The sequence below is a fragment of the Typopeltis vanoorti genome, chromosome 4, assembly GCF_054136105.1.
Source record: "Typopeltis vanoorti isolate ZY-2024b chromosome 4, IOZ_Tvanoo_1.0, whole genome shotgun sequence".
In the NCBI taxonomy this organism is placed as follows: domain Eukaryota; kingdom Metazoa; phylum Arthropoda; class Arachnida; order Uropygi; family Thelyphonidae; genus Typopeltis; species Typopeltis vanoorti.
Genome location: NC_143552.1, coordinates 153819963 through 153832113, shown reverse-complemented (window position 1 = coordinate 153832113; position 12151 = coordinate 153819963). Strand labels below are relative to the sequence as shown.

The following is a 12151-nucleotide window of genomic DNA, read 5'->3' as shown; positions in this document are numbered from 1 at the left end:
ATATAGTCAATGAGACTTTTCTTATTCCTTGCCTCTTCTCTCCATGTGAATTTGTGCACATTTTTATGTTGGAACATGGTGTTAGTAATAACCAGTCCATGTCCTGAGCAGAAATCCAACAGATATTTGCCATTATTATTAGCTTTGCTCTTTTCTCCAAATTTTCCCAAAATATTTTTGTATGTCTCGCAATCATTTCCTACTCTGCTATTTAGATCCCCAACAAGGACCAACTTTTCCTTTTTCATTGTGTCAGTTGCTTTTTCTAGAGTGTCAAAAAATTCCTCCACTTCTACCTTAGTAGAACCTTCTGTGGGACCATAGGCACAAATAAGTCTCATTGTCCAGTTCCCCATTCTCATATTTGCCCACATTACTCTACTTGAAACTGACTGCCATTCAAGAAGATTAGCCTCATATTTTGTGTTGAATACTATGGCTACTCCTTCTTTTCCTTGATTGTCATTGCCTGAATATAACATTTTGTATTTATTGCTCAGAAAGATCTCACCAGTTTTTGTCTTTTTTGTTTCAGTCACCCTTATTATGTCGATCTGGTACTTATCTAATTCTTGAGCTAGATCCATTCTTTGCCATTCAGGCTTCTTACGTTGATAGTACCGATCTTTAACTCTGGTGATGTTGAGTTGGGGTGTTTTTTCAGATTTGTTCCAGTAGCTGACTTTTCGCTGTTCGCCCTGGTTCCCTGGCAAAAACAACGGGGGCCTTGTTTAACCGGGCGATGCCCCAGCCGGCATGAAATTTTGTCATGTTGTACCATCATTTTTTATTTTGGTTTAACCAATAAGAATACAATTTGGTCGGCTAAATTCCAAATTGCAAGCCCATCCTCGTTCGTTCAGTATCCAAATAGATACCCAACAGGGTGCACCACGAGAAGGTGAGGATTGGACATTAGGTCAGAAGCCCAGGTCGGTTCTCTGCATTCCTTTAAAGGCTATGTGAAGGTCTCCTCTCAGTTATACAGCTTTGACCCTTAAGCACCCCACTTATATACTTATAATATGTAAATAGTCCTTGTTACCTATCATCTAATGTATATTTTAACAAGTTGAATAAAAAAATAAAAAAAATAAAAACATATCTATCTGTGTTAACCCTGACAGCATATGTTGATGATGTTACAATCATAGCCCGCAAAGAAGAGGCCTTCCATAACATACAAATGGCATACCAACAATATCAGGCAGCCTTAGGAGCAAAACTGAACACACATAAAGCCACAGGACTGTGGTGTGGCAAATGGAAAAACCGAACCGATTCCCCAATGTCTGGTACCTGGTCCGCAGAGGGGAAACAAATACCTGGGGATTTACCTAGGAAACACGCCCTCTTATGTGGATAAGAACTGGGAAACACTAAACAAACGTTTCAAGTACTAGGAAAGTGGGCAGCAATACGAGCCTCTGCTTCCACAAGAGGGAGAACAATAATCATTAACCAAATAGCCACCAGTGTCCTTTGGCATACACTAAAGATTCTTATGGCACCAGTGCAATTCATCAAACAAATAAAGTCAACCATCTATCGATTCATATGGAACAAAACAAACTGGCTTTCCTATTCCAAGCTATGTACTTCTCTCAAAGATGGAGGACAAAATTTGGCCTCCATTGACAACAGGATAACAACGTTCCGCACTCAATTTCTCCTTAATGCCCTACAACAGGATGCACAAATGCACCACTGAATATATTTTCACTTCTGCCACTAGAGGTCTCTCTCTCTCCACAACCTTAAGAATGACAACAGCTCAAGTGCCAGTAAATTTAACAAACTTTCTACAAAGATGCCCTTTGGCGATGGAAGAAGCTAAACCTCCAGCACACAGTGAAGACAGCATCCCTACCTGAAATCCTCATTGACCCCATCTTCCACAACACAATGGTAAGAAGCCCAATCACTCAGAAAGAGTTTTTCTTTCCTCCATGGAGCTGGCGAAGCATGAGGATCTTGGGTGACATTCTTTCTCCAGGCCTCACCTGGCGCTTTCCAAAATCGCTTGAAAACCTGGAATATGGGAATGAGTCTGAGCAGATAGACACTGTAAAGGCCGCTTTTCAAGCCGCTATGCCTGATAGCATAACAGAAGTGGGGCTTAGCCCTCCCAACTCAGAAGATCTGTTGCCTATCTTTCTGATAAAAACCAATAACTCATGGGAGAAACTTACACCCAGCAACACCAACAAGATCTACAGCACTCTAACACAACAGTCAAACGAAAGCACTTTATTGGAAAATCCTGCATCATCTGATCAAACAGTATTTCAATGGGATTTACCATATCGTACAAGAGTCATCAAACCTGACGCAGATATTCAGTGGAGAATGTGGCACAATATATTACCCACTCCTACTATATTACGAAAATTTAACTCAAACGTCTCAGATAACTGCCTGTTCTGCTATCAATTAGGAACAGTCTGGCATATCTACTTGGAATGCCCAGTCAACACCCAATTAATCAGTTTGTCTTGGGAAACGGCAGCTCTCACCTGTGGTAGTCTTCATACAGAAGAGGAATATTTCAATCTTGTCCATGCAGAGTCAAATAACCATTTATTCTGCAATTACCTCTTCATCCCCGCAAAAGCGGTAATATACAACTTCTACCTCAGACATACAAGACCAGACAGCACAGCAACTTCACAGAGAGAGGCAACTGACCAACTCATTGCAGCCTTCAAACAAAAGGTGAGAAGTCGGCTCCTACATGAGCATCACCACCATAGGCAAAACAACACATTAGATCTTTTCCGCCAAGACTGGAATTCACGGAATCAACTCCTGGCTGAGCAGGGCGACTGCATTATAATCCACTTTCCAGCATAGAAATGACACCATCCCCATCCCCCCCCCCAAGAAAGGGAGAAGAAGGATTATTGTTGCTTAACAGTGCAAAAATTAATCAGCTGGCACTCTCATGTAAATAGATAATATTGTGCTATAGTAACTCCTATGTTCTTCCACATTTATGTTCTTATACAGTATCATGTTATTAAGAGCTGGAAAACTGTTACTAGATGGAAGTGCAGTGTGAGATTCTAAGCAAGAAATCAGATGTAAGAGGTGAAGTGAAACAGAAATTTCACAAGAGTGGTTAAGTTCCACAATTGTGGAACAGAAAAGACAGAAGTGCTTAGCAATAAAAATCGTAGAAATAGAAATGCAAGAACAGAGAAATAGGGAGCCCAGGTGGACCCTGCAATAAGGAGAATGGATGTGGAAAGTAGTAAAGAATGTGCATATGGGAATGATCAGATTAGAAATAGAATGGATGGTAATGTGGGGATAGTCAAGACTGAGGAGATATATTATTATTATTATTATTATTATTATTATTATTACCCCAAGACCTCATGGAGTCAAAGACTCATCTGGGAGGTCCTTTTATCACACACACACACACACACACACACACATATCTCATCATACCAAGCCTTAAATACACTCAAACTCCTTGCAAGACACCACACACTCAGGCAAGGCATTCCAATCATTCACAACTCTGCACAAAAAAAACCTACCTCTCACTCCCCTACTCACACCCTCTTTATACAGTTTCCAGGGATGACCTCTGGTTCTCCCCTGATCTCCCACTATTCTCTGTAGAACTTCTCCACCATTGATCTTATAACAACCCCCTTACCAAATTGCAGGTCTCTATCATTTCTCCCCTCTCTCTCTCCTGTCCACCACACTCTGCAAATTACATCTTCTCTTCTCAATCTTTCCTCATACTCAACATTCCAGAGATCAGAATCTCCCTTAATCAGTCACCTTTGGACCCTTTCCAACATCTCTACATCCTTCTGAAAACCTGGTGACCAAATCTGGGCACAATAGTCCATGTGTGGCCTACTCAAAGCCTTATACAACGGAACAAGAATCTCCCTATTTCTACATGTCAGTGTCCTCCACATCATTCCCAGAAGCCTTTGTGTTGTCTTCACAATTTTGGCAATGTGTCCCCTAAATTTTAGATCCTTATCCACTATCACCCCAGATTTCTTATTTCCTCTACCTCCAACAATATATTCTCACCAAGCATAAATTCTGAATCCCATGTTTGTTTTCCAAATTTTAAAACCTTACATTTTGAAACATTGAACTCACATTCCCATTTCCGTGCCCAATCACTCAATTTATTCAAGTCTTCTTGAAAGGCCACAACATCTTCACTACTCTTTATGGTTCGTCCCAACTTTGCATCATCTGCAAACATCTGAATATCTCCATCCAAATCTACGCCAATATCATTAATATACAAGTTAAATAGTAATGGCCCAAAAAAAGACCCCTGAGGCACTCCACTAGTGACTTTCCTTTTCCTGGATATCGCACCCCCATACACAACTTGTTGATACCTATTAGATAGCCAGTCTCCAATCCAATGCACTAATCTAATATCCAATCCCATCTGCTCTAGTTTGACTATCAATTTATCATGAGATACTCTATCAAAAGCTGTTGCAAAATCCAAGTATATTACTGTGTATCCTTCTCCTCTGTCCAAGGAAGCAGTCACTTTATTGTAATAAGTAAGTAGATTACTAAAACATGACCTCCCTTTAGCAAATCCATGCTGTCCATCAAAGATTATACCATTGTTGTCTACCCAACTCTGGATCCTAGTTCTCACAAGCTTCTCCAACAACTTAACCACAACACCAGACACACAGATAGGCCTATACTTTCATGCTTGAGTTCGATCACCTCCTTTATGAAGTGGCACAATCTTGCCCTCCTTCCACTCCTTAGGAACTTGACCAAGTGCAAGACTCGTATTAAAACAATGTCAAGGCAGGTGTCAACTCTCTGGCACTTTCCTTCAGAATACATGGTGATATATTATCAAGTCCCACAGCCTTATTTACATCTAGTTTACTCAACTCCCCAAACACCTCTTGTTCACTTACAGTCAGTCTCACCTCCCCATCCCCATCATCAACTGATCTCAATCTCCCCATGAAGTCACATTCATAAGATTGAAAGATCTTTATGAACTGCTCATTAAGTATCTCCACCACACATTCTGCAACAGCTGTCTTTATACTATTTTCTCCAATCAATTGCATCCTTCCATATTCATTCTTTCTTTTGCTAGCTATATATCGAAAGAACTCCCTAGGATTCTTTTTGGCTTCATTAGCTAACTGCTGTTCATACCGCTCTTTAACTACTCTCACAAACCAAGTCACCCTCCTTGCCTGGTCTTTGTAGACCTCATGAAATTGGTTATTTCCACTTCTCTTATGCTGCCTCCACAATGCATTTTTCTCTGTATCGCATGTTAATATCTTTATTCATCCATCTCACACCTACCTTATTTAACCTTCTCTCCCTTGGAATACATTCAGAAATTGCATCTGCTAGATAGTTTTTCAAAATCCCCCAAGCTGCATTGATCTCTTTTCCAGCTAACTCCTCATTCCATGCTGCACCTGCAAGCTGTCTCCTGAGCTCTTCATAATCACCCCCCTTGTAGTTCCACATATACCCTTTTTTTACAGGTGTCCTTGCACTGCTGGCAACCACCCAGGTAATCACTCACCAATTGGTGGATGATTTGACACCTCATTTATAATTACATCCTCTGATGAGATGACCAAATCCAAGACCCTTAATCCTCGTGTGCCCTCTATTACATACTGTCTGAGGTAGTTATCCCTCAAAAACTCAAGAAACTCATTTTCTTTACTTCTAGTTGCTATCTCATCATTCCAGTCTATATTGTCATAATTAAAATCACCCATAATGATCACCCTTTTCTTATTTGCTTGGCTAATTTGACTATACATTTCACTATCACCACTATCCACATTACCTGGTCTATAACAACATCCCACCAAGTATTTGATTCCATTCACCTCTGTCTCACACCATATTGCCTCAAAACCACCCTGGCACTATTTCCATCTTGCATCTCTACTTTGTACGGACATAACTCTTTCTCTATCATCAATAGCACTCCCCCCTCCCTTTTTACCCCTTCTATCCTCACGAAACACATCATACTTTTCCATCTCTATTCCTGTCAGAATGTCATCCTCTTCCATATATGGGGTGAACAATGATAAAGGTGAATGGGCAAGAGTAGGTATGGTGTGGCAATCAGAACCAAGTGGCTTGGGTAAAACAAATATCAGAAATAAGGGAGATGAAATTGTTTTACTGATTGAATTTATTTACCCAAAGATTAGAATAAGTGAAACATGGTTGAATGAAAATGATATTCAGAATGGGAATAGAAATGGAAAGTTACAGTGTTTTTTGTGAGGATAGAAAGGACAAGAAGGGAGAAGGAATGCCACTAATGATAGTAGGGGAATTATGTCCATATGAAATAGACATCAAAAAGGAAAGAGACAAATAATAGCGATGGTTTTGAGGCTGTGGGGAAACAAGAAAAGATATTTAGTTGGATATTGCTATAGTCCATAGGAAGGTAGAAGAAGGTGATGAAGAAATGTGTAAGCTACTTAGGTTAGTGAACAAGGGACAAATGATTTTAATTATGGTAGTATAAATTGGAATGAGGAGATAGCATTTTGGAATAAGGAAAATTAATTTCCTGAGTTCTTGAGCGACAGCTATCTTTGGAAAGGATCCAGAGAAGACTGACTAAGGTGGTAACTGGTCTTTGCGATATGGGATATAAAGACAGATTGAGAAAATGCAATTTGGAAGGCCTTGTGAAAAGGAGGAAGAGAGGGAATATGATTGAGACATTTCAGTTGGTAAAGAGTTATTTCCAGCTCAACATGGAAATTTTTTTCATAGAATGGGGGAAGGAATAGAACATGGGGATATACCTGGAAGCTGAATAATATCATGGAGACTGGTTTGTGAGTAAAATGCATTGCCTGACATGGTGGTGAATGCAAGTACATGAAATGAGTTTAAAACAAAGTTTGAGGGACTTTGTTCATAAAGCATGTGCCTTCTGCATTAATGAGTCTTTTGACTAGAGTTAATAATATTAAAAAGATATATATAGAGAATTACAGATAAATATGAAATTTTTTTATAAGTGTGGAACAACTCACCTATACTGTTTTCTAAAGAATTGTAGTAAGCATTCACAACTGCAGCTCTGGCATGTTTTTTCCAACTATAAATAAAAGTATTAAAAGTATTACAATTCATACTAATAAAAAGCATAAATATTTTCCTTTTAATGGTGGAGTGGTAAACACAGAAGTAAAGAAAGGAAGAAATAAGCATACCACTTTTTAGATAGAATGTTGTTATTAATACTTACTCTCCTTTCTCATTTGGCTTCCGAAGTTGACTAAAAGCATAATCTGTAGACCACTTTCGAATGTTCTGGATGTTAGTGAAGTAACCTTTGTTAGTGACTGTCAGCTGCAAATAAGAAAATAATCACAATCACTTATGCATCCGAAAAGGATTCTTGCAACAGAATATAGCATCAATATATATATATATATATAATAGAATGACCTGGAACTTACATTTTCATACAAAGAAAAAATTTTGTCATTGTCCAGGAGCTCTTCTGGATAACCAATATAGCAATTAATAGCACTAGCCTGTAAAACAAAAACAAACAAAAAATAAATTAAAATATATTATAAAATATACACATGGTACACAGTTTATGTACCGTTAACTTTTACTATAACTTGTCAGATCCAAAGAAATAGTTTGTTGTGGAGTACCATTTGCTATAGTGAATTGCTTTTATTATAGCATTGTATATATGGAACTTTTTTTCTTATAGTGAACAATTTGCATTTTTTTTTTTCATGTTGAAATTTCCGAAACAGAAAACTATGTAGACACTGGAATACAAATAAATAATTTAGTAACTATACTTAATTAAATGCAAGTTGACGTTTTGTGAAGACACAAACTCTAATGACCAGGATAACAAGTACAGTCACTTGCATGGTGACTGACAATGGCACTCTTCATGGAGATTCCTTTTGTTAATGCTGATAGATAGACAGGTCAGTGCACTAAAATCTATGTAAAATCATACCATCAGTTCAGTTTCACTCTCTGATTTAAATGGAGATTTGTAATGTAGCAATACTTGGCTTTCTTCTACCTTAAATCAGAGAGACTGTTCCTGGAAGTGGGACAAGTTCTACAGAACCCAGTTCTGTTATAGTTAAATATAACTGAACTGATAGTGTGATTTTTCATAATACAAGGTAAAAGAATTATTATTATTATTATTATTTATACGGGTACTCAATGGAGTCAAAAGACTAATCATTGGAGACCCACACTATCCATTAACACAATACCTGTCATACATCTCCTTAAACCTATTCACTGTTGGGGTGCTCACAACCACCTCTGGCAAACCATTCCACTCACATACCACTCTCCAAGTAAAGAGCCTAGTCTCACACCCTCACTAACCACACACTTAGACAACTTCCAAGTATTTTCTCCTTACTCCCCATGTATTGAAAAATGCATGTCAATTTACAGAATTCTTTTAGTAACTTATAAGTTTTTTCTATCATATCCCCTGTCCTCCACCTGTCAGCTAAACTCTGCAATCCACACACCGTCAATCTATCTCTGTCACTAGCTTGGTCACTCATCTTTGAATCCTCTCCACCACCTCCCAATTCCCAAGAAATGCAGTGACTAAATCTGTGCACAGTTGTCAACATGTGGCCAAATGATAGTCTATCTTTACTTGTCAATGTGTTCTTCAACATCCAAGTAATCCTCTGAGTTATTTTGCCAACTCTTGCAATGCCCTCTAAATTTCAAATCTCTATCCACCATCACTCTCAGATTGCTAACCTCATCAATTTCTTATAAACTAGTATCATTAATATTATACAAAGCACGTAATCTTTTCATCCCAAAATCATTAACTTACATTTCATAATATTAAATTGACAACCATTGTTCTTTGCCCATACTACCAATTTATTTAAATCATTCTGTAAGATATCTACATCACCCTTATTAATTTTTGCCCTCCCTTGTTTTGCATTACCAGCAAATAACTGAATATTCTCCCTCAAATCTTCCACTATATCATTAATGTACAAATTAAAGAGCAGAGGTCCTAGTACAGAGCCCTTGGGCACTCCACTAGTCACTCTCATTTGCCTTGATTTCATTCCACCATACATACCACTCTCTGAAATCTGTCTATCATCTCTCCCACATATCCATTCCCATTTGCTCCAACTTATGAAGTAGTTTTAAATGCAGTATTCTGTTAAATGCCTTTGCAAAGTCCAGTATATCATGGTGTAGCCATTTTCTTTATCTAATCCCATTGTCACCTTATTATAAAATGTGAATAAATTACTGAGGCAGGACCTACCTTTTACAATGCTATGCTGCCTGCTATAGAGTATTATATTCCTATCCACCAATTCTGAATTTTACTTTTAACCAACTTTTCCAATACTTTGACCACCACTCTAGAGATACTAATTGGTCTATAATTTGCTACTTCTATCTTGAGCCACCTTCTTTATGTAATGGACCTCTCTTACCCACTTTCCACTTCCTTGGAACCTTGCCAGAACTGAGACTTAGATTGAACAACTTCATCAGAAGCACTGCCAATTCACTTGCACATTCTTGTAGCATATGAGCTGACATACCACCCAAGTCCACTGCTGTATTTGCATTGATATCCTTCAATATACTGAGTACCTCCAATTCATCTACCTCAATTCTCACATCAGTAACTGCAAAGTCGCCACTTGGATGATATACCCTTGCAAAGTGATCACTTAGTAAATGAACTATTTCTTCTGCTTCTGTCACTTTCCTACCATCAACACTGAGTATTAACCAATATAACCAATACTTTATCTCCAGTTACTGAATCATTCTCAAAATCAAAACAATTGAAATGAATCACCAAGGCATGCAGTGCAAAAATGAGTAAGGGTGCAAAATATTTAAACTAGTACTCTGTTTTCTTGATTCTCTGGGCAATCAAGGATAGTAGGCTTTTGGAAGTTTTTCTTGGTATCTTTGTGTATCTATGCATACTCAATTGGAGGAGCTGTACTGGAGGAGGTAGGGGAGACAAGAGATCTGGGGATGATGATTGATAGAAAATTGAAATTCAGGGAGCATATTGCAAAGGTGGTGAGGGTAACTCACAGGATTACTGCAATACTGAGAAGGATGCTGACCTGCAGAGATAAAAGATTCCATTGTATAAGGCCCTGATCAGACACACTTAGACTATTGTTCTCAGATTTGGTCCCCCTTGAAGGGGATAAATTGACTGTGGAAAGGGTACAGAGGCAGATAACAAAGATGGTTTCAGGACTGTACAATATGAGTTATGACGATCAACTGAGGGAATGTGGACTGCAGAGTTTGGTGGATAGACGAAGGAGAGGTGATATGATCGAAACTTTTAAACTGTTGAGAGGCAGTTACAGAGTAGACATTGGAGAATTCTTTCAGGGTGTTTTTTGGGGTGTTGACTAAGCAGGATAATCATTAAAAACCTGAATATTAAAAACCCGAATATTTTATTCAAAAGAAATAAAATTCTCAAAAGTTAAAGCAAATTTTGATAAAGCCACTTCACTTTAATCGTTGAATATAATGCTACAGGGATTATAGCCTTCTCACCGACCCGAATCGCTAACAAAATTAAAATGAATTTTAATTAAAGTTAAAATTTATTTGAACTAAAGTTTAAAAAATCCTTGCATTTTACTAAATTGTTAGTAAGTTGCAAAAATTTTTTAATAATTTTTATAATTTGAACTATCTTTTAGGAAAATAAAAGAAACTCAAGATAGATGAGAAAATAAGAAACGAATTCAGAAATAATAATTAGAACATTTTATTAATATTAATATAAGTATTCAAAAAATAAAATCTTTACAAATAACAGAAAATAAATTAAATTAAATAAATATACGTGAAATTTTTTTATTAAAATTTTAGGGTTCTTGATTTCATATTCACTAAATTAGAAATAATGGTCTTAACATCTAATTCCGCACATACATCATTTTCGATAGCTATTAACGGCAAACTAACAAGCCTTTTTTGTGACATACTTGTTCTTAAGTAGGTTTGAATCAATTTCAACTTGGAAAAGGAACGTTCACCACTCGCTACACTAACAGATAAGGTTAATAGTTTTCTTAAAGCAATTGAAAAGTAGGGAAAGATAAATTATTGGACACAATAAAATTAAGAATATCGAAAGGGTTTTGAATATTTAAATTATCGTTTCGAAAAAATCCCGGAAAGCACATAACTTGTCATATAGTTCTATTGCATTTATTATTATTATTATTATTATTATTATTATTATTATTTCCCAAGACCTCATGGAGTCAAAGACTCATCTGGGAGGTCCTTTTATCACACACACATCTCATCATACTGTGTCTTAACACACTCAAACTCCTTGCAGAGACCACACTCTCAGGCAAGGCATTCCAATCATTCACAATTTTGAATGAAAAAGCTTGCCTCTCAGTGCCCTACTCACACCCTCTTTATACAGTTTCCACGGTTGACCTCTGGTTCTCCCCTGATCTCCCACTATTCTCTGTAGAACTTCTCCACCATTTATCTTATAACAACCCCTTACAAACTTGTAGGTTTCTATCATATCTCCCCTCTTCCTTCTATCCAATATAATGATACAGGGATTATAGCCTCCTCACCGACCCAAATCGCTAACAAAATTAAAATGAATTTTAATTAAAGTTAAAATTTATTCGAACTAAAGTTTAAAAAATCCTTGCATTATACTAAATTGTTAGTAAGTTGTAAAAATTTTTTAATAATTTTTATAAGTGGAACTATCTTTTAGGAAAATAAAAGAAACTCAAGATAGATGAGAAAATAAGAAAAGAATTCAGAAATAATAATTACAACATTTTATTAATATTAATATAAGTATTCAAAAAATAAAATCTTTACAAATAACAGAAAATAAATTAAATTACATAAATATACTTGAAATTTTTTTATTAAAATTTTACGGTTCTTAATTTCATATTCACCAAATTAGAAATAATGGTCTTAACATCTAATTCCGCACATACATCATTTTCGATAGCTATTAATGCCAAACTAACAAGCCTTTGTTGTGACATACTTGTTCTTAAGTAGGTTTTAATCAATTTCA

General features: G+C 36.8%; 1 protein-coding gene across 4 annotated transcripts in view; it reads right to left on the bottom strand.

Moving 5' to 3' along the window:
• Nep2 (M13 family metallopeptidase neprilysin 2) overlaps window positions 1-12151 on the bottom strand; it is a 355508-nt gene that overhangs the window by 109374 nt on the left and 233983 nt on the right. For all 4 annotated transcript variants that reach the window (XM_090391525.1, XM_090391528.1, XM_090391526.1 and 1 more), the window contains exons 12-14: window positions 7500-7577; window positions 7286-7389; window positions 7071-7135 (exon numbers count right to left, since the gene is read on the bottom strand). In XM_090391525.1, the coding sequence (XP_090247651.1) occupies window positions 7071-7135; window positions 7286-7389; window positions 7500-7577 (247 nt within the window). The remainder of the gene's footprint in view (window positions 1-7070; window positions 7136-7285; window positions 7390-7499; window positions 7578-12151) is intronic.